Below are 25,926 nucleotides of genomic sequence, written 5' to 3'. Positions count from 1 at the left end.
GCACGAACAGAACCACTAAGCTGGTTTACGTGACCATAAAACCTGTGACGAAAAGGCAGATCGAGAGGTTCCATTTGAGAGTTCATATGCTTTTAACACTCGAAAAATTAATGAATTAATCAGGTTTATTTATTCAAATCTAAATATTCAAAATTTTTACATAAATATGTGCATTTTATTCGTGCATGATATGGAATCATTCTAATAATGAAACTAAAAATAAAATTTTGTAATATTTACCCTGCGGGTCATGACTTTTTGTTTTTAACCCGGAAACAATTGGACTGCCAGCATAACAGTTGGCGATATTTAGTCAGTCCAGCTAGCTAATGAAGCCGAATGAGGAGATGCTATTGAAAAGTTGCCGAACGGGTGCCGTTTTAGTCACTTTTCTACTGCACTAATTTAGACCTTGGCTTACGAGCATAATGATATCACTGCCAATCTCCAAGCGAGGCAAATGAACAAGCGAGTGAGATTATGTCGTCTCCTCAAGCTAGGTTAGCTCACTAGCTAGCTGGATGATCGGTTTCCGCCGAGCTCGCGAGCCTGGCCGCAGCTTTGACTGACAGCTCAGCGGGGTCACCAGGACTACGGAAGCCCGGTTGTGTGGAGAGTAAACGGCCTGTACACTCGACATACATGGCAAACGAGGACTTGCTAAGTTGCTAAACGGGACAAGCGAAAAAAATAAATAAAATTGGGGGCGTTGTTTTGGCGAATAGCAAAGAGCAGTCACAATTCAAACGTTTTCTTTTTGCAACTGTCGTCTTGTTTAAAAGTTGGTGCGGTTGTTTTAACGTCAACGCTCCGAAATCAGCTAAGCTAGGCTAACTGGCTGGTTGTGTGGCGTCCAGGCGTTAGCTAGCAGGCTAGCCCGTTAGCAGGCGAGCACACCGACGTCTGAGATGGACGACTTCAGTTCCATATGTCTGCTTTCTCTGGCCATGTTAGTGGGCTGTTATGTTGCTGGAACCATCCCGCTGGCTGTCAACTTTTCAGAGGTAAGCCTCGTAGTTTTGTTACTCCACTAGCTTGCTAACTGCTCGAGTTCTCGGGTCTAATTAGACCAAATAAGTTTGTCCTGTCTATTAACACAAGAGGTAACGTGTGATGTGAATTCGTCGGTTAATTCAAGAGCTAAACTGGTTTTCACGTTGTATATAGAGATGTCACTCAGTCACCAAATGAGTTTTGGGAGCACTGGTCAAAGTTTACACCCCAATCTCGTTATGCAAGACTTTGTGTACACTAAAATGATCTTGATTTTCCTCTGTCCACATCACTTTTGTGGTGGTATGCAGTTGTTTTATTGAAGTAGATTAATACGATATTCCTATTTAATATTCATGATTGTTTAGCTTATTTTTAGAGGAGTGTTTTTCGTTGTATTGTAAACAATAATTCGATTTTACTTTCAGGAAAAACTTAAATTGGTAACGGTGTTGGGAGCAGGTCTGTTATGTGGCACAGCTTTGGCTGTCATTATTCCAGAGGGAGTCCATGCACTCTATGAGGAGGTATTAGAGGGTGAGTCTCTCTCTCACACACAAAAAAAAAACTTCCAACATGTGATTAAACATCATTTTGAGGGGTGTGTTTTTGCCCTTTGAAAGTAACTTTTATCTAAATTCATCATGTACTGTATTTTATATGAAATGCAAAAAAAAAGATAATTATTATTTTCATGTTTTCTCTGGTTGCAGCTGGGCACCATGTTCACGGGCAGGCAGAGGTGCCCGTGTCCGAGCAGAAGGTGGCTGAAGCAGCCGTGGGGCCCAGTAGTGAACATGTCCACAACCATGAGCAGCTCCACGCCTACATAGGAGTGTCTCTGGTGTTGGGGTTTGTCTTCATGCTGCTGGTGGACCAGATAGGCAGTTCCCACATGCACACCGGTGACGGTGCGTGTGCTGATCTAAACCTTTGAGGGGGTCTGGTGTTCATAGAGGGCACGTCTTCACCATCAGTTTCTGATTCTTATTTCTTCTTGCTGTGTAGATCCAGAGGCAGCACGGGCTGCTAGCTCGAAAATTACAACCACGCTCGGATTGGTTGTCCATGCAGCAGGTAAATGAACAAGATCATGTGAGGAGGAACGTACTAAACACCATCAGAAAATTAGACACTTAATTCTCCACAGAATTATGATGACATGCTTTATTGGAGCTGTTCGATAACAATTCTATAAATGCAGATTCCCGTAAAACAAAGTAAGTGATGGTTGATGTTTCTCTCCACAGCTGATGGAGTGGCTCTTGGAGCCGCAGCTTCTACCTCTCAGACTAGTGTCCAGCTTATTGTATTTGTGGCCATTATGCTTCATAAGGTACACACTGCTTCACAAAGTACACAACTTCACAGCACGGTTCATATGCCAAAGTTATTTCTGGGGAGATTGAATTAGCAGAAGATAGGCTTGAGTAATATATTTCTGGGGCTGTGTTTTATATTTCCTTGTTGTGAATTGAAATGACTCGCATTGGCGTGTAAAGAAGCTTTGTAATAACTCCATGGGTTTAAGTTAATAGCTAAATAATGTGGGTTCCAATATGCAGGTAGTGTGGGACGAGCCTGCTGAAAGCATATATAAACAAAGCACCCTGTTTATTAAACAGTTGTTGTGTGTACAGTTAGAGACAATAGTCCACATATGGCCGGGCTCAGGTCAGGTTTTGTTTCTGAATAAGGATGTCTGGATGTTTTGGGGGCAAATCACTCTCCACCCAGCAATAGCAAGGGCATGTTTAAATAATAATAATAATTCAAGAAATCCTGCTGTGTCTGATGGCAGCTGCCATGCCTTTACTTTGTCATTGCTGTGTTGGGAATGATATGGTCACTTCAACATTATGTAGTGTTCCCGCGGTTAGAAAGGGAACGTGGTGAACGGGTCTGAAGGTGACCGCTTGTAGAGAATGTAAGGCAACAGACTGTGCTTACGCTCTTATAAAATCCCCCTACCACAAGGGCTTGGCTGAGGAATTGGCACGTGTGGGTAGCTGCAGTGTAGGTGGTTGTAACATCGCGGGTGGAGAGTTTGTGTATATCTAACGTACAGCGTATACAGCCACAGTTGGATCTTCTCAGTGACTGCTTGGCTTCACTGTGAGATGTGGTTCTCCGCCCGTGTGGCGGTGTGCGCCGCTCTCTTCCCTTCCGCAGGCTCCTGCTGCCTTTGGCCTGGTCTCGTTCCTCATGCACGCGGGCTTAGAGAGGAACCGGATCCGGAAGCACCTGCTGGTCTTTGCCTTGGCCGCCCCTGTCCTGGCCATGCTCACCTACGTGGGTCTCAGCCAGGTACGACACCCACCAGCACACACAGCTCTTTACAGATCCACACAAACTCTTAGCCAGTGAAACGGGTCAGGTGAGGGATCTGCGGCCTTTTCTAAAGTGTAAACTGCTTTTCAAGAATGAAACCTGATGGGCATTGTAACCAGACGTAAGAAATTCCTTTAGACCAGTGTACTCTCAAAAGCACCCCAGCTGCCGAATCTGCGTGGTTGTGCTTCACCCATTTAGCTGTGTGCGTCTGAATAATTCTTAACAGGAAATCTCATTCAAAAATGCTACAGAAGAAGGTTGAGTGAGCTTGTTATTCATGGAATAATACAAAAGGAATTCTCTAGAAAAAATTTAGTATCGAGGAACTGAATAGTAGTGGTGGGTTTAAAGCTGTTTCCCCTTCTGCACACCACCACCACCCCAAATTACTCCGGCTCTTACATTACAGTTTGAATTCCAAAATTCAGTCAGCCACATCCGACAAGACAAAAGTATATATGCCGCAAGCTACTTGTCAGATTTATCGTACATGAACGTTTTCTTTCTGCCCAAGATTGTGAGATTTTTAGTGGTGTTGGAAAAAGGCTTTTTCAGGTGGTGACGTTCCTGGAAACATAATAATAAACATAGTAATTCCAGTTCAAGCCTCACCGGACCCCTCAGGACTCACACTGTGTTCAGTCACAGTTGTAAGTTGCTTTGGGCAAAAGTATCGGCTAAATGCTGTCTACGTATTGCATGTAAACAGTGCGTTTTACGCCTAATGCATTAGGCCCTTCAGAACGTTGAATAAGCCTGGGCTGCTATAGGCCAGCCCCTGTAGTGAAAATCACACATTTTATTGTTCAGAGTTCCTGTCATTTTTCTAATCGACTTCACAAAACCCTTTGAAAATATCACCTGCCGGGGCCCATGCACAGTAGCAAGGCAGCCACGTAATGAGCTTAGATGAGTTACGCTCGCATACAAATGCATCCTGTAGGAACCAAGAATATTTATTGAGTTGTATGAATTGTCTGATTTTTTTTTCTTTCATTTATGAAGGGTGTAAATTTTTTCTGTCCTCTTTTGTTTCCCTTTCTCTGAAGGATTAGACTGACCTCAGTGCTTGTTTAATAGAAGGTTCTAGAAATCCACTTATTTCATGTTATTCTGTATGCTGCATGCAAAGTGGCACATTGCCATTTTTTTCATACTGTCCTATTTCTGGATTTCTGGGAAGTGGTCAGTTTTGAGAAAACAGACCTAGCACGTCCTGCCAGTTTTACTGGACCAAATCTCTTTCTACAGGTCTCTACTCTTATGCTCACAAAGGTCTCTTGTACCTAATGTGAAATCAAAATTACCCAAAATGACCATCAGTACATTTTTGTAGATGTACTTCTTTCCACAATCAAGCCAAAGATAATTGCTTGCCTAGAGGAGGCTGATATTTCAATATGCCCCAATTAGTGGGCTACAGCACATTTGCATACAGACGCCAGTTATCTGAATTTGGTCAGTGTTGTTGCATTATTAGAAGAAAAAAAAAATGGTACCATTTCATTTGACTGCACGTCTGTAGATGTGAAGTAATCCTGCTCTCCGCCTCTCCTGTCTCCACTCAGAGTAGTAAAGAGGCCCTGTCGGACGTCAACGCCACAGGGGTGGCCATGCTGTTCTCGGCCGGCACCTTCCTGTATGTGGCCACGGTGCACGTCCTGCCCGAGGTGGGGGGCATGGGAGGGCACAGCCACGCTGCCGCAGGGGCCGCAGGGGGCGCCGGGAAGGGCCTGAGCAAGGTGGAGGTCCTGGCCCTGGTCCTGGGCTGCCTCATCCCTCTGGTGCTGTCCGTCGGCCACCAGCACTAGAGCAGCTGCTGGAGGAACACGGGAAGAACGGAGGACAAAAAAAAAAACATTGAAGTCAGCAGACTGGGAGCTTAACAGGCCAAACGCTCGTCACAGATCGGACGTGCGTTGGTATGAGCTTAACCAAATTAAAGGTCGGAAGGGATGTGAATAGGTTCAGCTTCTTGTGCCTCTGTGTGAGGGGGTCAGGTTTGTGGAGTGACTGAGAACTTTCAGAAGATGGGTGAGGTAAGAGTTTGTGATCCTGTGGCCATAAGCTCTCCTTTTAAGCCAAGCCTACCCTTCCACAGAGCACTGTGTGCTGACAGCTGACATTAAGACTACACAATTCAACGCCATTTTTGTTTAGTTTCTCCCCTCTATTTTTGTTCCTATGCTTTATGTCAAAAAAAGCAAGTAGTTAGTTCTCACCGTGCACCCTGGAGATGTTTTTTCTTTAATTTCTCTCTAACAAACGCATCAGTGAACTAAAACAGTCATTGTTGAAATTTTAGATGAGGGGTAATTATATTGATGGAGACATACCATTTTTATATGATGACATTGCAGTTGTTTATGGCTTCTGGGTAATTTTTTTATACATTTCTCTGCACATATCATCACTATGGTGAATAGCAGTTTACATCATTCAAGCATGACGTCTAGCATTAGTCATCAGAGTCCCACATAGAGCCCACGTTTGAACTGTACGGCAGAACCCTGTACACAACGACGCAGTCTTCACTTTCCATCACGTAGCTTGTTGGTATTTATTTTCAAATTAATTTGCCTTTCTTGCTTCGTCAAACCATGTACCTGTTGAGGGAATAATGTTTTTCAACTGGAGATAATTGTAGTTATTTGATAATTTTTGCTTTTTTTTTAAAATTTTTTAATTTTTCCGTTTGTAGCAATATTAGATTCCCAAACCTTGTGACTAACAGCTGACTTTGGTCATCTGAATTCATGTGTTCACTGTATTGTTGCCTTTATTGTTTTAATTATTTAATTACTGAATATGTGGAGGTACTAGTGAGAGAGATGGTGTCTATCTTTTTTTTTTTTTTTTTTTTTTTTTTTTGTGGTGATATTTGAATTAAGGATGACTTTTTATACACACAAGGGACCAGTAGTCAAATCTTCATGTAAATTGACAGCTGATACCTTGATGCTATACGGTCATTTGCGACCTTGTTTTCCGTTTCAAAACCCTTTCAGTAACTAAAATGATGGATGTGATTGACTTAACGAGCTACTCCAGATGCTCCTCCTTCTTTGTACTCGTTAGGTGTTCCTAGCACATCGGTGTATCTGCTCCTGTGTTTCTGGAGGCATCGGGGCTCTGGCCACACAGGCAGCATGTGCTGCTTCCACTGTAACTGTTGTGGTGTCTGCGCAAAGCAGAGCTTGTGTATATAATGTATTCTGTACAAGGCGCAATCAAATGAGCTTAATGAAAACGGCTTCATCCTGTACTGAGTTTCTACTCGTCTTTTAGCACAGTTCTGAATGCCAATTGGGGTGGGGGGAGGGGTTGATTCAAGAACATGTTGGAAATGTAATAAATATTTTACATGAATCGTAGTAATGTACATTGTTTTTTTATTGTTGCTGTTTTTGTCGTCTTGAAGGCCAAACGGAACTGAACACATTAGACAGTACAAATCAATGTTTTGCGTAGCGTTCAAATGAGCCAATCCTTACGTCGGTTGGCCAGGACAGTATGTGTTTACGATATTGTAAGGTTATTTTGTCCAGTCTGCTCTTCAGCATCTGTTTTTGTAATTACGCAGGCATGGCATTAGCGGCTTTCTGTCCTTTAAGGGATTTAAATGCTGTGAGCTGTACGTAAGAAAGTGTTGAGGGCTTTGTGGGTGTAGGAGGATCGGTAGTTGGAGCTTGGCATCAGCATTGGACTTCCTGTGCTGTCCTAAAATCTTATCACTGTATGACAGGTGGAGGTGGGTTAAATGACATGTGCCATGTCTTGATGTAAGTGTAGGAGGCCTTCGGTTTTGAGGTGGACCTACACCGTCAAAGTGTTGAAGATGATGGTGTCGGAACAGTTTACACATGGGTGATCCACCAACAGGATTCTGCTTGTCTTAATTTTTGGAAAAACTGCATATCATTAATAAAGATTGTACTGTCTTTTGCTCAGTGCACAAATTTGAGCCACATGTAATTTACTTAAAATTTGTTTAATTTAAAGTTATTTTTACATTACAGACTCTGGGTCTCCCTCTCCTGAATTTGTCCACCAAGATATGTGCCACTCATTTAGGGTGAAGAGTCTGTTCATGTTGTTCATTTGTCATGATAAGAGCCAAAAAGATGGAAGAATGGTGTGTGTGTGTGTGTGTGTGTGTGTGTGTGTGAACAACCCCCCTGCAGCAACACGCCTGTGCACCTGACATGCAGCCTCTAAAGCAAACCCACCTGGGTGTGACTGTTCTTTAATGGAGGCCTAGGGGTGGTATCCCCACCCTGCAGCGCTTTAAGAGAGACGAGCTCCATTCAGGAGCCCATCCTGAACCCCCCACGTCTGCTCCTCTCCCATCCCGCTCTCCCTCTGCTCTTCCTGGATTCTGGATTCTCCTTATCTGATGCTATTTGATGCAGCTGCTGCAATCTGCTTTGTTCCACCTCAGCAATTTATCGAAAGTTTTCCTCGCTGGACTTTGTGTGTGTGTGTGTGTGTGTGTGTGTGTTGCAATAGAGTGTATACAGCTATTTTTATCCCCCATCCACCCCCCGCCCTGTAAAGAGGCTGCCGTAATTTCCTCGTCCCAAGTCCTCTCTATTCTCTCCCTGGACGTTCATGGAGCTGTCTGACTCTGATCTCCTGGACATCAGCACTAAGGTGCAGCTGCACGGGGTGCTCTGGAAAAGACCCTTCGGACGGCCATCTGCCAAGTGGTCTCGAAGGTACTGTCAGCCACTCTACATATCGCCTAACAGGACATGTGCTCTTAAGATTAGACCTTGGCTACTGGGTTTAAGTCCTTATGACCCGGAGCATTTCAATGAATAGTATAGTTTGTGCTGCATGCTGTTTGTCTTTGAAAGTAGTGCTATTTGGTACTAATACTGACTACATTATAGTGAGTCTTTCTAAAATGACTTGATGGGACAGATAATATACACTGAAGACAGAAGTAATACAGTAATATGCCAGAATAATGATACTGTAGAGCGACTGATACACAAACCAGCCTCATTGAGCCATTATGAGATTCTATACCTCTGTCATTGGTTATTTTAGGTGCTGTACTGGAAATGTACAGATTAACAGATCAAAGACTGACTGTCTAAATCTTTGTATATATTAATGAAAGATACATTTGCAAGGTACATGGGGGAATTCTTGTCACTGTTACAGAAATGTAGATGGTTTTAGATCATATATATATATATATATATATATATATATATATATATATATATATATATATATATATATATATATATATATATATAGTAAATAAATGTTCTCATTAAATAATGGCGTTATGCCATTAATGCCACTCCTATGTGGTGTGGGTTTGTCATGGGTTCCAGGCCTAGCTCATAAGGTATTTATTAGTGCTAGAGCATAAGATCAGAGCTGACTTGCACTTGGCTTTGATTCCCGTTTGCTTTTACGTTGAATAGATTCTTCATCATCAAAGACAGCTTCCTGCTTTATTATGCTGAGAGTGAAAAAAGAAACTTTGAGACGAACAGGTACTTCAACATCCATCCAAAGGTAATAGCCAGCACTGAGACGTACAGATGCACGCATATAATAATACAGCCTTTGATTACGAAGCAATTCTAGCTGTCTCGGGGTGAAATTGTGTCTAGCAACGTCCGGGGATAAAATGGTTTTTATTTGGTTGTTTCTACGCCTGCTGGCTTCTCTTCAGCCTGTGATCATTCTCTGACCTGCAGTCCGTGACGATCTTTAATCGCGTTGCGTTCTTTGTCGTTGCTTTGCAGGGGGTTATCCCACTAGGCGGGTGTGTGGTGGAGTCCAGGGACGATCAGGGTATGCCCTTCGCCATGGTGATCAGCCACCAGGATTTCACCGTACGACCTCTTCCTCCGTTAGCGCCACAGCCACGTCATTGTCCGCCTTGTTGGGGAAGCCGTATTTTTTGACCAGGCTGCTTTGATCACCCTCCACAGGGGGACATAGTCTTAGCAGCAGAGTCGGATCTGGATCAGAACCAATGGCTGCAAACGTTACGGGAGTCAGGAAATGTGTGAGCGACTTTACAGTGTGCCAAGTCTCTGGTGGTGGTGCCACTGTATGGTGGTAAAACCTCAGCACGTAGGATAGATAATGTAGGTAAGGCACCGATGGGATGCGAGTAGAGAATACAGGTTTGGTAACGTGTGGCTTCGTCCTCAGCACCTGGAAAAATGCTCAGCTGGGGGAGGCGATGATCGAGAGCCTGGAGGCACAGGGATTGCAGCTGGCCAAAGAGAAGCAGGAGTATCTGGGTGAGACGCATTCACACACCCCAGCACAGAGGCCTCTTAGATCGACTTGTTTGGTAGGATGTTCTAGAAAGCAGTCCTGCTCCAGACGATACCCTGGTGTTGATTACGTATATCCACACCCGTAAGCAGCTGTAGTCGTGTAAGACTGTGTGTGACGGTGGTTAACGGCAAAGCAGCCGGCTTGCTAATTGTACGTTTGTTGTCGTTCAGATAAACTAATGGAGGAGACGGAAGAACTGAGTCTACAGAAGGAACAGAAGGCGGTTAGTTACACATAAACAAAACCTACGTATGTAAATCAACATATGTTTCCATCAATTTCTCAGGCTTCTAGACAAGTGGGTGGTGTGTGTGCGCATGCACGTGCGTGTGTGTGTGCATCTGCATATGAAAGATGTAGAGAGATTGAGAGATTTTGTGTATGCGTGTTTCTGCCTTTGTGAATAGCGCAGGAGCTGGAACGTGTGAACCAGGTGCTGGAGGAGGAGAGGCAGAGGTTTGAGGAGGTGGTGCTGGAGCTGAGGGCAGAGCAGGAGCAGACCCGCCTGTGAGCTCCACGCTACACACACACGAAGGCCAGACCTGAACTTCAGAACCCACTCCATGATACTTTATGGCAGGAGGACACTGTAACTGCAGGACTAAAATAATGACACTTCTTGTCCACGTGCTTCTCATGGAGATGGCCTTGAGATGCGTGCGAAGTGAAGGGAGTGGTGTGTGTGTGTGTGTGTGTGTGTGTGTGTGTGTGTGTGTGTGTGTGTGTGTGTGTGTGTGTGTGGGGCGCTAGGGATCTGGACGGTACTGCTCGGTGCCTGAAGGTGGTGGAGACGGAGAACGAGGAGCTTCACACTGTCACCGTGCTGCTGCAGCAATCTCTGCAGGTGCACCACACTGCGGCTCTTACTCTGACGCCACTGTCAGGACGATTGAGAGTGATCAGGAGGATGAAAGTATTACTGAGTGCATATTAGGTTACCATTAAGGGATGTGATGTGTGTTGTATATGTATGTTGTTGGTTTCTTGGGGGGGTGTGGGGGGGGGTTTGGATTAAACCACTGTGTGCTCACTGGGCTTGCAGCTCATTGAGTGGTGCAGTCATGACGGCGGCAGTGTTGATTGGCCTGTCCTGGTGTCTGTAGGAGCTGTCCAAGGAGAAACAGCACACTCTGGAGCAGCTGAGAGAGCGAGGGTTGCTGAGGGCGGATATGCAGACATCCACCCAAGACGCCACCCTGCCTTCTGCCCCGCCCTCCACCCCAGAGCCCCAGCGCCCCGGAACACCAGAGGAGCAGCTCCAAGGAAACTTGTACCTAATCGAGAAACGGATGAGGAGTCTGATGAAGGAGAAGGAGCAGGCTGAGGAGAGGTTAGAGGAGGAGAGATTAGAGGAGGAGGAGGAGGAGGAGGAGAGATTAGAGGAGGAGGAGGAGGAGGAGGAGGAGAGATTAGAGGAGGAGGAGGAGGAGGAGAGATTAGAGGAGGAGGAGGAGGAGGAGAGATTAGAGGAGGAGGAGGAGGAGGAGGAGGAGAGATTAGAGGAGGAGGAGGAGGAGGAGGAGAGATTAAAGGAGGAGGAGGAGGAGGAGAGATTAAAGGAGGAGGAGGAGGAGGAGAGATTGGAGGAGGAGGAGAGATTGGAGGAGGAGGCTGAGGAGAGGTTAGAGGAGGAGACTGAGGAGAGGTTAGAGGAGGAGGAGGCTGAAGAGAGGTTAGAGGAGGAGGAGGAAGCCGCTGAGGAGAGATTAGAGGAGGAGACTGAGGAGAGGTTAGAGGAGGAGGAGGAGGAGGAGGAGGAGGAGGAGAGATTAAAGGAGGAGGAGGAGGAGGAGGAGAGATAGGAGGCGGAGGCTGAGGAGAGGTTAGAGGAGGAGACTGAGGAGAGGTTAGAGGAGGAGGAGGCTGAGGAGAGGTTAGAGGAGGAGGAGGAGGAGGAGGAGAGATAGGAGGCGGAGGCTGAGGAGAGGTTAGAGGAGGAGACTGAGGAGAGGTTAGAGGAGGAGGAGGCTGAAGAGAGGTTAGAGGAGGAGGAGGAAGCCGCTGAGGAGAGATTAGAGGAGGAGACTGAGGAGAGGTTAGAGGAGGAGGAGGAGGAGGAGGAGGAGGAGGAGAGATTAAAGGAGGAGGAGGAGGAGGAGGAGAGATAGGAGGCGGAGGCTGAGGAGAGGTTAGAGGAGGAGACTGAGGAGAGGTTAGAGGAGGAGGAGGCTGAGGAGAGGTTAGAGGAGGAGGAGGAGGAGGAGGAAGCCGCTGAGGAGAGATTAGAGGAGGAGACTGAGGAGAGGTTAGAGGAGGAGGAGACTGAGGAGAGATTAGAGGAGGAGGAGACTGAGGAGAGATTAGAGGAGGAGGAGACTGAGGAGAGGTTACAGGAGGAGGAGGACGAGCAGGCCGTATCCACTGCACTCAAACATGGCAACTCGTCTCATGTCTCAGAAAGCTACAGAGCTTAGAGCAGAACCCTTTCCTGCATAAATCAGGCATTTTCCATATTTTGAATGTCCGTGGCAGAAGACATGCAATGTTGGTTTTCTGAGCGCTTAAATCCGCCCCTGTGCCCTGCTTACGGATGACACACGTATTGCAGAGTGCATGAGGGCCCGGACATGTGCGGGGGCTCCACTGGCCAGCCCATTAATGGAGGGCAGAGGCCACTAAGTGGAAATGTCCATCGATTTGCAAACAAGCCATGGCATCGATCAGATGGCGATGAGCACGGTGCGTCAGGCAGGAAACGGACCGGCCGCAGGCTACAGCCGACCTGACAGGCAGGCGCTCCACTCAGCAGCGTAACGTCCCCTATGGAAACCATATTCACAAGAGCCCCACACAGCAATAACACTGGAATGAAGATTAGCTGTTTACCCTGGCAAATTCACTCAGGCTGATTAATGACCTTGTAGCAGAGTTGTTGCAATGCGAACCGTGGAGAACCTCGTGCGTCCACAAGGTTATTGATTTCAAAGCTCTGTTATTTACAGATGTGCATGGCTAGTCTGGGTGCTAATGTACTGTCAGCTGACTTTAACTTACAGGTTTTTGCATGTTTGTGGCCAGAAGTGATCGAATTATGATTTGAATTTAAATCAGGACAAAGCTTTTCCACGTTGTGGTTCTTTAGCGTGGGGACCCTGATTTTAACCCCATATGAACTCAGAAGCTGTGGTGTGTTCTGTCTGCACCACCGCAGATTGCAGCTTCCCTTACTGTTTCTTTATTCAGGCATTGCATATTTCTGGTGCGTATTTGAGTGTGAGCAGACACACTCCGAGAAATGACAAACACACTTCGACAAATAACAAACACACTCGGAGAAACGTCAGACACACTGACAAATATGACACACTCAGAGACATGTCAGACTTGCCCAGAGGAAAACACACCCAGACACACTCGCAGAAATATCAGATACGCCAACGCAGACGTATGAAATGTAGTCCACATTTTAGTTTTGCTAAAGCTCACACCACCTCCTTTGCCTTGCCCAGTTCATCTCCGCATTATCCACCACCGCACTGTTTTCTCTGCAGAGGGTGACCGTGCGCTGCTCTTTGTCTCCCCCTGCAGGCTGAAGGAGAACGAGCAGCGTGCCAGGGTGCTGCAGGACGAGAGGGAGTTCTTCTCCTCACAGGCTCGATCCCTCCAGCAGTCCTACACCCAGCTGACTGCAGACAAGCAGAAGACTGAGGCGGAGCTGAAGGTGAGGGGCGGAGCATGAGGGCTCAGCACAACCGCGACATCTTGGCTCATTTTGAAAAGACTACTGAATCCTCCCGAATCCCACAGCGTCTGCTCACCTTACACAGATCCGGTCCGGAAATACAGGGCCTGATACTACACTGGCTATGGTGTGGTGGCATTGATACATGTTCATCATCCTGCCTGTTGTTTTCTTTTATGAGATTACAGTTTGAAATTCCCTATACCCATTTCACTCACTCTACACGCCCTCGCACACACACCCTCACACACACACACACACACACACACACACACCCCTTGTCTCTTTTTGCTGGAGTCCCCATGCTCTTTACTGCCGTCGTTCACTCCAGTGAAACATATTTCTCATATTCTCATATGATACCTTCTTTATCTTTGTCACTGGTACCATAATAATAACATTTATACGGTGCCTTTCTGGACCCAAGGTCAATTTACAAGGTAACACAAAACAATAAGACAAAAGCAGATATGTTACAGAGACAGTGAGAGTGAATGTAATAGAAGACCAACAAACGGGTGAATATGAAGAACTGATCATAGAGGTAAAAACTGAACAAAAGACAAAGCACAAACCGAACAATCGGAACAAAGAACCTTCACCAAACATCAGGAGCAGGCTGTCATATACAGAATCTGAGTTTAGGAACCACTACACAAATATACACTGGACCTACCAGCCCAAGAGCATGATGTCTTCTTTATATAAGCACATTATGCATGTGATGTAAACACACACGTGTGTGTGTGTGTGTGTGTGTGTGTGTGTGTGTGTGTGTGTGTGTGTGTGTGTGTGTGTGTGTGTGTGTGTGTGTGTGTGTGTGTGTGTGTGTGTGTGAGAGGCGGAGATGGAGTCCCGCACCCAGTTGGAACGCAGGCTGAAGCAGGCGGAGGAGGCCCTGCGGGACCTGGAGCAGGGCCTCAGCTGCACAGAACGCAGCCGTGAGCGGGATGAGAAGCTGATAGGAGATGTCAGCCACCTCCGCAGTGAGTGCTTGTGTGCATATTCATGAGGCGCCCTCTTCTGTACCGTAGAACATTCGAACATTTTCATTTTTAAAATGAATGTTTGCAATGTACAAGTATATAAAAAAAGAAAGCCTTTGCAACTAGTTTGCTGTAAAATCAGCAAAAACGCTGTACCGCGTTGTCCATCGTGAATGTTCGCTTGCAGAGTTTTTCGAGGAGTGTATCTGTGCGGCGGAGATCGATGCCAAACTTCCTGCCATCATGAAGAACGCCGTGTACCTGCACAAAGCTGCCGCGCGTCGCATCAAGAGCTGTCGCGTTCAGAGACATTCCTCCCGCCAACACGGCTGTAAGCGTCTCTCTCTCTCACACACACACACACACACACAATCACGATGTTCTAGCATTACTCTGTATTCCATTCAGAAGCGTTTTACACCGAACTGCGCAGGAAGGCCGTAGTGTTTTGTTGTGGCGTGAGGATGGACAGGTTTACTGTTCCGCGCTTTAGGACGCTCGTTAAATGCGGAGCTAAATGGAGCGTTTTCACCGGGCTAAATAGGTCCGTTCATCCCGTGTTCCACACCTTCCCTCTGCTCGGCCTCCATGATTTGTGTGCGCAGTGAAACACTCCCAGTCGTTTATCTGCTCACGTGGCGACGCCGGCGGCCTGGAGGACCTGAAGGAGACCGCCCAGCGCCTGACCTCGGACAAGTGCTTCAGACAGCGCGTCTACAAGATCATTGCCCATGAAGACAGAGTGCAGCCCGAGGACTGAGAGCACAACGGAGCAGACGGCTTGAAGCCTTCGTGAGACCTTCTCGTAACACGATGAGAAGAGTCCTGAAGTGCATACCTGCAATCAGGTGACGGCAGACAAGAGCACCCAGCTCTCGGTCTGAAGTTATACAGTTTAAGGCCATGAGTCTATCGCAAATTTCAGTTCTTGATTTGACATAAACCAGGAATGTGTTGAAATTAAATAATGTAAATATTTGAGGGTCAGTGAACTCTTTTATTACTACTCAAAACATACAAAAAGTATCGTATACTATTCTGTTTTATGGTATGTGTGTCTAGAAGAATATTTGTTGAGTTAGTGGTTACTGCATGAACATATTTTGATCCCATTTCAATGTACATTAATATGAAGTTAGATTTAAAAAATGTAATGACATGTCTGGTAAGTAAATAATAAATACTAGACACATATTACCACTCAAGGAACGAGTCCAAGTTTATTTTCATTCATACAGTCCAACTGTCAGTTGTGAAATGCTTCAGTCTGTCTGTTTCCGCATCTGCCTGCCTCGTTGCTGGGCTGGTGGATGCTGAAAAACCGTCTTGTCCCGGAGTTGAACGGATTTACTGTTATGAGCTTCAGCAACCAAAAACGGTAAAAGTGCAGAACTAGGATAAAAAAGGGAAGCGTCTCAACATATGAGTGTCTGCCACAATACCAGTTCTGCTGCAGCTGAGAACGTGTCAGCCTGACTTTACAGCACATTATACTCAGAACTTGCAAACAAGTTTTAGGAGAATCTGGCAGTAATCTTAATAATCATCGTCTAGTTACAGTCTGATCTTTTGATGTTATTTTTCTTATAAAGTTGTATTAGACATGGGAATTTTATTGACATATTCACTCCATATCTGCACAATATACCCTGTGTTACCAATCTAGAGCAAAACCAGAACACGAGTAACAGCACAGTGCACAAGAAGACAGGAAGATTTATTTAAACTGTACACGTTGTTCGCCAAGCACCATGATTTTGCTCTCATCTGGCCATCCTTGGTATTGTACCAGAAACACAGAAATTAAAAGCTGAGAAATGTTTCATGATAATGTACAGATGAAACCAGTATTTCCATGATGGTGATTTTTGCTTGGTAATGTTAGGAAAACGTTGTGTTGGGGTCATGCTTAGCTTAGTCACTGTTGTATCAGAGGAACATGGGGTCACAAAATTCCAGTGCATCCTCTGAGGACAGTGTTTGAGATCACCCAGTGGAGGTCTTCATCATCATCATCTCAAGCCCTAAAAGGCAAAGAAGACAATCATTAATATTTTTACCAACATAAACAATAATGATCAAGAACAATATCACATATTTCCCACTGTAGTAACTGTCTTGGCATTGTCTGTTCTGACCACATAATTCAGTGAATGAATGAATGTTCAATGAGCACTTCACACCTACACCCATTAGGTAGTATTCAGTTAAAAAGATCATTGCCTATATGAATAATCCTCTACGTTTCACAGAGAAAGATGATGCTTTTCTCAATCTAACAAACGGACACCAAACATTTATATTAGTATCACGGGCATTAGCCACAGAGCATGTAATGAATTATGAATTGTGAATTATTAACTGCACAAGCTAATAAGCACTGTCCCGATAATACTTTAATCCTTTGTAACCTACATCAAACATTTCATACAATAACTTAAGATGCGTTTACATTTTTCCCCAGACAACAGATGCTTAGATCAGCTGTATAAAATATATAGATCAGCTATATAAAATAGTGTTTCGTTATAACCTGACCTCTGTCGGCCGGCTATACCACATCAGATGAAGTCAAGAGCAACATTTATACCTTTGAAACGCGTTCTCACCCAACTGTATTAGAACTGTATAACCTTCCTAGATTTCCAATAGAGTCCTGTATGCATGGAGGATTGTGAATATTATTTAAAACGAATTTTGATGAAGCTCCAATACCCTTAAGCACGATCTCTATTACAGGCTGGTTTGCCTATGAAGCCTATGGCAGCTTATGCTCAGTCATGCTCTGATAGGATTTCACTGGGAGGCATATCCAGGAGGCATATCCACATTGTGGTGCTTTTCCACAGATACCAGTCGCAGCTCTGCAGTCCTCTAAAAATATGGCAGAATGAGATGGCACTTTCGGCTCCATGCATACGAAAAGAGCCAATTCACCCCCCCACACCCCCCTCGCCCCTCCCTATGGCAACCCACTCACATTCCCATGATCCCTAGTGGTTTCATCAAAGGACCGGGGCACCTTCTCCATTGCACATTGCTATGGCAACTACGGTATTAAAGTGTGACTCTGTTTCTTTCCATCCCTGTTCCTCCTGGTCATGGAGATTCCTACAATAATCTCTTCCCCGCTGTAGAGTGGTTTGGGTAATCGTAGGAAGCATCAGACTGAAGCACTGTTCTGTGTGTACTCAAAGTATGTGCTTCAAAACAACCCAAGGCAGCAGGTGATGCATTCAAAACACTACAGCCGTGTTCTGTTTATTCACAGTATTAAATTAAGTGTTACCGGAATGGAATGTGTTTTTTTTTTTAATGGAATTTAGCAGTAATGTTTCTGTACTAAATTTATATTCAATGAACTGATTCAACAAAAAGTAGCTTTGTTCATTATTAAAGTAGACAAAACAGGCGTACCTGACTGAGATGGGACTGTGTGTGTAAGTGTCAGCGCAGGGATCCTGACTCAGGAGCGGGTCTCCGTCGCCTTGTCAGCAGTTGCACGGTGATGAGGGCTGTCTTTTTGCCACGGCAACACTTGACAGCAGCTGGGTCAGCAGCCCAGAGCCGTCAATCACCCGCAGCAGGCGTGGGGGGAGGGGGTTCTGAAGCGCTGCTCTCCAGGACTTTTTAATAGTGTACTGTTAACATCCAGTTCAGTCTTGTAAAGCAGTCTGTACTCTCGTTTTCTTCTCTTTTAGAGAAATAAGCCATCAACGATGCGGTATTGACTAGCTAATCCCTTTATAAGCATTTCATTTTGGCTATTTGATAAGGTAGAAAACTATTCATCCACACTCAATCAGCTACCGAGGCCAAAGCTCAGGTATTAAAAATAAAGGAAAGATATTTCATACGTAACAAATAGCCCAGCAGTTGCGACAAAATAGTGATTTTATGAGATGAGATATGACGCGTCCAGCAATATCATGGGTCTTGTTCGGTGACGAGGCCGACTACGAAAGCTCAAGCAACTCATTCCTGGCGGTAGGTGGGCGGGACGGCTAGACGGGGGTCAGGGACATCACTTCTCGTCCAGGCCAGCCTTGAGCTGGGCCTCCAGGGCCATCTTATCGAACGTGCGCATGTTGGTCTCCTCCCGCACGCGATCGCGTACGTGGAAGGAGGCGCGTGCCACCGACCGGGCGCTTTCCAGCACGGCGCGCTTCTCCCGGAAGATCTGCTCGCTCTTCTCCAGCTTGCGCTCGATGGACTGCAGCAGCTCCAGGCGCCTCTGCCGCTCCTCCTCCTCCACCTTCTGCCGGTTCAGCCGCTGGAGACGCTCCTTCTCCTGCCTGCTCTGCACGGCGCGCTGGGCCTTCTCGCGGGCCCTCTCCTCGGCCAGCAGGGCGGCCTGCTGCGCCCGCTTCTCCGCCTCCCGGGCCCGCGCCTCCACCTGCTCCTTCTGGTGCCGCTCGCGCCTCTCCGCCGCCTTCCTGGCCTTCTGGATCTGCTGCTCCTCACGCCTGGCCTTCTCGCGCAGCTCCTGACCCCGCCGCTCCTGGATCTGCTCGTAGTTCCCCTGCGAGCGGCTCAGCTTCTCCTGCGCCGCCCGCCGCACCTCCTCGCGCTCGTCCGCCTCCCGCCGCGCGATCTCCTGGGTCAGCGCGGCGTGGCGCCTCTTCTCGGCGCGGTTCAGCCCGCGGCGCTCCTCCTGGACCTGGTGCTCGCGCTCCTGCCTCTTCAGCTCGGCGATGGTCAGCTTCTCCCTGAGCAGCAGCCTCTCCTGCTCCAACATGGCCTCCCGCTCTTCCTCCAAGGCCTTGAGGTTCTGCTCCTGCGCGCTCTTCTTTTGCCTCTCCTCGCGGGCGGCCTGCTGCACCTTCTGGAGCCGGCTCCGCTCCTGCTGCTCCGCCTGCTCCCGCCGACGCTCCTCGCTCTCGGCCGCCTGCCGCAGCTTGACCGCCGCGGCCTCCCTCTCCTGCTGGCTGAGCCTCCTCTGCCGGGTGGACACCTGCGAGTGCCAGGCGCGGTGGCACTGCAGCACGGCCCGCTGCTTCTCCCGCTCCTCCCGCTCGCGTCGCAGCTCCTCCAGACGACGCTCGCTGTCCCACTGCAGGTGCGCCACGTAGCGGGTCTGGCTCATGATGTCCTCCTCCTGGTACCTGGCCAGCATCAGCGCCGCGATCTTGCGGTCGCGCTCCGGCACGGCCTTCAAGCCGCGCCGTTTCACCTCCTTCACGATGCGCTCCACCTTCTGCGTGGTCTGCGGCGAGTGGCTGAGGTCGCCCAGGCTCAGGCTGCGGCCCATCAGGGAGTTGAACGTGGCCAAGGCTCGAGCCCGCGGGCTGGCGCTCTTCCCCCACGGATCCCGCGTCCCCTCCCAGCTGTAGGAAGAAGACGCCGACTCCGAGGAGGCGCACGTGGTCGTGGTCGTGGTGGAGGCTGTAGAGGAGCTAACTCCTTCCTGTCTTCTCTGCAGGGATTCTAAAGAATGGCTTCTCTCTCGGACTCTTGAGCCGGACACAACGTGCCCATTGTGCTGAGCAAATGGCCCAGTGACGCCGTTGGCTGGGCTTTGTGCTGCAGATTTGGACACGATTGGTGCCAGTGACATCGGCATCCTTGGGAAAGATGATGGCTTTGGTGTTGATCTGGGGAAGGTATGTGCAGACTTTGTAGGGGAACTTTTTTTGGACACCGTTGCTCCTATTGGCTGAACTGTTTTTGCAGTTGTAGATCCTTGAGTTGGACCAGCAGGTTCGGTCACAGGTACCTTCGACTGCTTTACTGCTGCCCCTCTAAGAGTGTGACCAGAGCTTTCTGAGCCAGCTTTCAAGGCCTGTTCAGAACTAGCTTTAGTGGAGGAACTTGCAGATGAGGTGGGCGTTGATAAATGTTCTGAACCTTGAGGTGTGTTTTTGGGAGGGGCACGTGAAGATGTCACACCGTGTGTTTTGGAGGGACCACTGGTAGCTGGTGACGCTTTGGGGGTGCGGCCAGCGGTAACGGTGCCATGAGTTTGCTCAGGCAGTCCAGCGTTGGCCGCGTCTTGAGTCTTTGAAGTCAGCAATCTGCTGCCGTTGAGCGCTGTCTGAAGGAGCCTCTTCTTCTCCTCCTGAACGATCCTCTCTCGTTGGTCTCTGCACTGTCTGAGTTTGGCATGCCTGTCCTTCTCGTACACCTCGAACATGCCTGTGGCCACTCGCATGCTGCGCGCCGGGGCTTCCCGTGCGAAGTCGGACAGCGGCCGGGGCAGCAGCTCCACGGGCTTGACACCGCACCGGGCGCACGCCTCCAGCGAGCGGGGGCTGGTCAGCACGTAGCGGCTGCCCTCCGCAGCCGGACTGTCGAAGTTGTACAGGTCCAAGTGCAGCTTGGCCTGTTCGGTCCCGCAGTCCTGGGGCTGGCCGGCCTGAGGACTCTGCTCCGGCCCAGGCTCGGGAGCCTTTTCTGGACTACCGTTGGTAGCCTCTTCTTTTCCCCCATCCTGCTCCTGCTCAGGGAGACACGGGGCGTCGGAGGCTCCAGCAGGACTCTCAAACTGTGGCTCCGTGATCTTACTCTGGTCGTCGGGGTCCAGTGGATCCACCATGGTGGGCTGCTCACAAGCAAAGTTAAGGAGAGGGGGAGGGAATTGGCAATTAAATGCAGGAACTGTATAAAACACACAAACACGGTCAAGTAAGAATCGCAGGGAGCATTTTGTTTTGTGTGGAGGTCAGTTTGTTGGTTTAAGGATGATGCAATGCAAGCCTTCCACACGCAGACCAGATTCCACATATTTTACATTCTGTTTGCTCCATTAATGACCTCGCTATCGTTTAGTCTACATACTGGGCCACAACAGAAATGGTGAAATCATGGGTTTGCTATTCTTAGCATCAAAATGAAACCTATATCCACGTCTGTCTGTCTGTATGACGAGCTGTTTATATTGTTTCCCCACCGATTCCAAGCACACAATCACACGCAAGCGCTTCTACGTTTATGCGTCAGACGCGACAAACACGCGCAAGTTATTTTGCGTTAATGCGTCAGACGCTCCCGCGCGTGCACACACACGAGCTACAATAACTACAATAACAACCTTTTGGCGTTTCGCATTACAATACATTTCAATAGACCACAACGCTGATATTAAACCGAGAGTAACTATGATGCACCTGTTTGCGAGACACAGGCCGTACGAGGCGACGTCTCCGTGTTATTCTACTGTATTAAACGAAGCTCTTAAGCTCCGACAGTAACGCTGTGGCCTACAGCCCAACACCGACACCAGAACCAGGGCTGCACAAACCCAACACCGCTTATGAGATGCGATGTGGCATATAAGCACCCACCAAACACGCGTGCATGCTGTCGAGGCACCACTGACCTCTTAGTTCGCCGAATATTTTCAGAACCGATGATTTGATCCAGTCGGACGCGTCCAGTCCCGCTGACCCGCTGCATAATAACATCGGTTCAGGAGGGGGGCATGTCGTTTGCGTACAAAGCGTGTGAAGAAAGACTCGTTACATACGCGGTTCTGAGCTGATCCAACCCAGATCCCGGGGGCAGTGGGGCAAACGGTTCTCAAGATTTCACGGGAAACTCGTAAACAACTCTAACGACTAATGCAAAGATCTCGTCTATAATCGGACAGTCCTAAATGTTTTGGGGGTCCGTGGCCGCCTCGTCCTCGCATCAGCCTCCACCCGCTGCTCTCCTCCACCTGCTGTTCTCCTCCTGCATCCTGCTCCGCCTCCGCCCGCCAGCAGGCTAAAAATACCGAACCCGCGCCCCCTTTGCTCAGTGTATTTGGTAAGAGCTACTGTCAGCCAGCTCAATCAACCTCCAAGATGAAGATGTTGTAGCTTTTCTTCTAAATGCGCGGATTGCTCATTCAGAAGATTTGGTTTAACATATAAAAAAGATCTGGCAACTTAAAATCATGCCATTGTCATTCAACCATTTCACACAGACTGACGTCTAGTATAACTTCAGGTAAAAAAAAACTCCAGTTTCTGATTGAAGATGAGAATAATTGAATGTGCAAATATAAAAAAATATATGCACATTTGGCTGTCTTGATTAAGTAGACTAAACTCCAAAACATCCTAGTGGATTTTAAAAGTCCCTCTGACTCGCGCACCTGTTTCTCCCACAATCTTTGTAAGACATTCAAATGAGGCTGTTTTACAGGTTATTATCATTTATATTCAAGTAGTCTATATCGAAGCAGCCTCTTAAACCTTCTATCTTAAACGCTGGTTCATTTATGGCTTCGCTCAGAAGAGCTGCAATGAGCCAAAGTGTCCACACGGTGGCGCCATGTGCATAACACAACAAACTGACAACACAGCACAAGACGATAAGCCTAATTTCTGCTGAGTTGTTACTGAGTGACATTGCGGTGTTACTGAACTTCACCCAAATGTAAACTGTTTTTTTCCCCTTCGTCGATAATACAAATTTATGCATATTCGAAGTGTATTTAAGTAGAAATACTCACAAAATAACAGTAAATCTGTCCACTGAATGCACCAGAAATTCAATCGATTTGTTTTTTTTTTTGGAATACAACTAAATTTTAACAATTCAGCATGTATAAATATTTTTTCAGATAGGCACGGATTTTTTTTCTTTCAGTTTTCCCAGAACTTGAGATTCCTGTTTATATTATTGTGAAAGCTTCATCCAGCACAGACACCCCAGAGAGGGTACTGGGGGAACCACGCTGTAAACTGTTGTGTTCAATGGTCTCCTCAGAATCATTTCTGAAAAGGTTATTTACCTTGTTGTTTAGACTCAACACACGGTTTGGATATGTTCTAAATATGCTCTAAATAACATCAGTTTAACAATAAACATCATTTTTTTTCTTCTTCATAGGGTATGGTACTAAAATAATAACAATAATAATAATTATTATTATATTGTTATTATCATATTATTATTATTATTATTATTATTATTATTATTATTGGAAACACGAGCTGCTTTACTCTCTGTTTTTGAAGACAAAAGATTCAATACATTGAACACTGATTTTTTTTTCATGAATGAAGGTTTTAATTTGATTCAAGCATACTGCAGTTTGTTTTTGATTTTGGGAGTATTTTCAATTCCTCGTCATCTAGTTCTATAGAGTCGCCGTGTGGGTCCAGGGAGCTGTGGTGTGTAGGGATCCGCGTCAGATAACTGGTGCAGTGTCCGAGGGGGTGACCCACTAAACTCTTGACCTGCGGGGGGAATCATGCGAGCTTAACTGACCCCACCTGCAGGCCTTGTAAGAACACAGAGTAAGAATGGACAACGTGGTAGGTGCTGGGGGCCAGTAAACTGGGGGCGTGGGATCTGTTGGGATGCGAAGGGTGCAGCCCTGCACATGTCACTGGTGTGGGGGTATGTCCTGGACTTGGGGGGGTCACAGAGAGGTGAGCGGCCTCAGAGACAAGGCTGGGGTGCATGCAGCTGGGTGTGCACACGCCTGCCTATGAGCACAAGGTCCCGTATACTAATCAGGACTTCACAGGATGTTCAAGAATGCTGGATGATTTTTCCTGGTGGTTTGGGATGTCTCGCTAGCCAGGTTGAACTCACTGCACATCAATCACATCTGAAATGAAACCCTGATTTAATGCTGGATTTCTTCTTGGTAACGCCTTATTTACTGAATAAAACAAAAAACAGACTTTTAAAGAACCATGAGGTGTACATATTCACCAAACAGAAAACTGGTTTTCAAATAATTAAAATTAATGCATTTCAATGTTATACAATTACATGTTTAACTACATACAAAACCATATATACACATTCTAAGATTTTGACCGTAGCTTTCAGGGTTTGAGTTTCTGACCATAGCAACCATTATTATTCAAATAGATTTGAAATGAAAATCTTTTGACCATACACACAGCAGTTCTAAACATCTTCAATTCCTTTCAACCTTCCTGCTGAGTGTACTCTTGAACTACCATTTGTCCTGTCCCTGGACATTCCGTTGACCTGGGGAGAATGACCATTATGTGGAAGACACTTATGAAGCGAAGCTCTCTGGCGGGCCTTAGGACCCTGGGTCCTCTAGGCAGACTTGTCCTCCTGAAGACCGGGACCTCTGCTTGCCCCCGGTTCACATTTCCAGCTTGGCTTTGCCAACACCAAAGCCCACGTTTCCCTGACAGTTTTGACAACTCAGCCCCCACTCCCATATCCCCCTCTGTCGCGGCTGGCATGGAGGGAGAGAACCCCCCCACCACCGGGGGAAAGGTCCCAGAAACCAAGCTGTTAATTCAATCAGGAGGGTGGTATGCTCAATTAGGCACCCATAAGGGCCCAGGAAGGGCCCTGGGGCCCAGCAGAGGGCAAGCAGACCTACCCCTGAGAGCCATTAATTGTGGATGACAGTGTGTAAACAGTTTGGTGAATAGGTGCTGCAGGTGCTGGATACCCAGGCCCCGTCTCAATGGGTCTTTTCACACCCGCGTTCCCTCTGTTCTCATTCACTTTCTCTCTCTCATTTCTTTCCTAACATCAGATGAGGTTCTGGAATGACAAGCCCCCTCTTTGATGTGTTCAGATGTGTTCAGTCCATACGTGTTTTGTGACAAAGGAAACGTAGACCTGGACGTTCAGGCTGAGAGAAGTTCCACCATCCTGCCCACTGCAACCACTGTACATATTAAAGATGTGGAATTCATCCAATGAAAGCCAGATGAGAGACTTGAAAGGGAGTGGCCTCTTCTCCTGACCTCGCATATTTCTGAGTGCAGTCACCTCTCCGTCCATCTCTCCCCCTATTTCTCCCACCTTTCTCTTCCCTTTTGTTCTAATACAGAGATCGGAGACGGCATGGATGTAGAAAGCACTCCATCAAATTGCTTGAGGCATAATCTTGGCCACAGTAGTGCATTTTACTTATAGGTGCACAGATCTGAACCATCCTTTCACAAATGTATTTGTCTTTAATACACAGTAATTCACTTATAGTTATAGCAGCAAATCAAAGACAGCTTTTCAAAGGGATAAAACAAAACATTTGAAAATGTGACGAGAACCGTAACCTATCAGAAGGCTGCATCTCACTGTACAGATGAAGATGGGTAATGCAGTCTAACTTCTGGAGGACTGAGATGGTGTATGGTGTGCTGGTATTGAAGCAGTTTGGAGAATAATTACGAGGCTGGTGAGGGAATGTGTGCCCCAGAGGGGGTCATTGTTGTTAAAAACCTATTAACAATTAATGAAACTTCAAGAATCTCCCAGACAGTGTGAAAAAGGCTGGACCAAAAACATTCCCTTGATCTGGCAAAACCACAATAAAGCCCCGTCCAGATGTCTAATTACACGAGCTGCAACTGGGTTTAACAGCAGTGAGAAATGTGCAATATAAACTACACAGGTATTACAGTCACTTAGCATGAAGTGGCCCTGTCATGCTTATCTTTGACATGAAAATAATGCCCTTGTTCATTTGTGCTGATTAAAGACATGCACCATCCACAGCCTGGCGATAATTGAACCCAAGCCGGCAGGGTGCCGCTGGTTTGGGCCGGCTCGCTGCGTCTACAGACACCTGCTAATTTTCTGCCTGTTCTGTTTGCTGTAAACAGACTGTGGACAGGCACTGAGGATCTATGGACAGGAGCAGCATGGTGATTGGGCATCAGCATTTTGTTTTTGTTT

The 25,926-nt window shown here is 47.0% G+C and overlaps 3 protein-coding genes across 3 annotated transcripts; 2 read left to right on the top strand and 1 right to left on the bottom strand.

Annotated features, from left to right (window-relative positions):
* The first annotated feature begins 286 nt into the window (after positions 1-286).
* Positions 287-5,242, top strand: slc39a9 (solute carrier family 39 member 9). Its single transcript, XM_076978046.1, has 7 exons — positions 287-1,004; positions 1,422-1,530; positions 1,707-1,904; positions 2,002-2,070; positions 2,244-2,329; positions 3,166-3,300; positions 4,896-5,242. The coding sequence occupies exons 1-7, from the start codon at positions 909-911 to the stop codon at positions 5,136-5,138; spliced, it is 936 nt and encodes a 311-aa protein (XP_076834161.1). The 5' UTR covers positions 287-908; the 3' UTR covers positions 5,139-5,242.
* A 155-nt stretch (positions 5,243-5,397) lies between these two features.
* plekhd1 (pleckstrin homology domain containing, family D (with coiled-coil domains) member 1) lies at positions 5,398-15,482 on the top strand. Its single transcript, XM_076978045.1, has 13 exons — positions 5,398-8,045; positions 8,772-8,865; positions 9,099-9,188; positions 9,288-9,364; positions 9,514-9,605; positions 9,816-9,868; positions 10,058-10,152; positions 10,396-10,489; positions 10,749-10,975; positions 13,174-13,306; positions 14,169-14,313; positions 14,501-14,644; positions 14,919-15,482. Exons 1-13 carry the CDS (start codon positions 7,939-7,941, stop codon positions 15,071-15,073), a joined length of 1,506 nt encoding a protein of 501 aa, XP_076834160.1. The 5' UTR covers positions 5,398-7,938; the 3' UTR covers positions 15,074-15,482.
* Positions 15,483-15,507: 25 nt separating this feature from the next.
* ccdc177 (coiled-coil domain containing 177) lies at positions 15,508-21,999 on the bottom strand. Its single transcript, XM_076978044.1, has 3 exons — positions 21,632-21,999; positions 17,731-20,854; positions 15,508-16,337 (listed from the first exon to the last, which is right to left on the bottom strand). The coding sequence occupies exon 2, from the start codon at positions 20,846-20,848 to the stop codon at positions 18,338-18,340; it is 2,511 nt and encodes an 836-aa protein (XP_076834159.1). The 5' UTR covers positions 20,849-20,854; positions 21,632-21,999; the 3' UTR covers positions 15,508-16,337; positions 17,731-18,337.
* Between the last annotated feature and the right edge of the window lie 3,927 nt (positions 22,000-25,926).

Source organism: Brachyhypopomus gauderio, chromosome 17 (assembly GCF_052324685.1).
Source record: "Brachyhypopomus gauderio isolate BG-103 chromosome 17, BGAUD_0.2, whole genome shotgun sequence".
Lineage (NCBI taxonomy): Eukaryota > Metazoa > Chordata > Actinopteri > Gymnotiformes > Hypopomidae > Brachyhypopomus > Brachyhypopomus gauderio.
Note: the sequence above shows the minus strand (reverse complement) of the source record. Positions and strands in the feature narration are given on the sequence as shown.

Excerpts from the sequence above, each read along its gene's own strand:
- plekhd1 (XM_076978045.1), top strand. The coding sequence starts at position 7,939 with ATGGAGCTGTCTGACTCTGATCTCCTGGACATCAGCACTAAGGTGCAG. Across the intron at positions 9,189-9,287 it reads TCAGCCACCAGGATTTCACC|GGGGACATAGTCTTAGCAGC; the intron begins GTACGACCTCTT and ends CACCCTCCACAG. Across the intron at positions 10,153-10,395 it reads GAGCAGGAGCAGACCCGCCT|GGATCTGGACGGTACTGCTC; the intron begins GTGAGCTCCACG and ends GTGGGGCGCTAG.
- slc39a9 (XM_076978046.1), top strand. The coding sequence starts at position 909 with ATGGACGACTTCAGTTCCATATGTCTGCTTTCTCTGGCCATGTTAGTG. Across the intron at positions 2,071-2,243 it reads ATTGGTTGTCCATGCAGCAG|CTGATGGAGTGGCTCTTGGA; the intron begins GTAAATGAACAA and ends TTCTCTCCACAG. Across the intron at positions 2,330-3,165 it reads TGGCCATTATGCTTCATAAG|GCTCCTGCTGCCTTTGGCCT; the intron begins GTACACACTGCT and ends TCCCTTCCGCAG.
- ccdc177 (XM_076978044.1), bottom strand. The coding sequence starts at position 20,848 with ATGGTGGATCCACTGGACCCCGACGACCAGAGTAAGATCACGGAGCCA.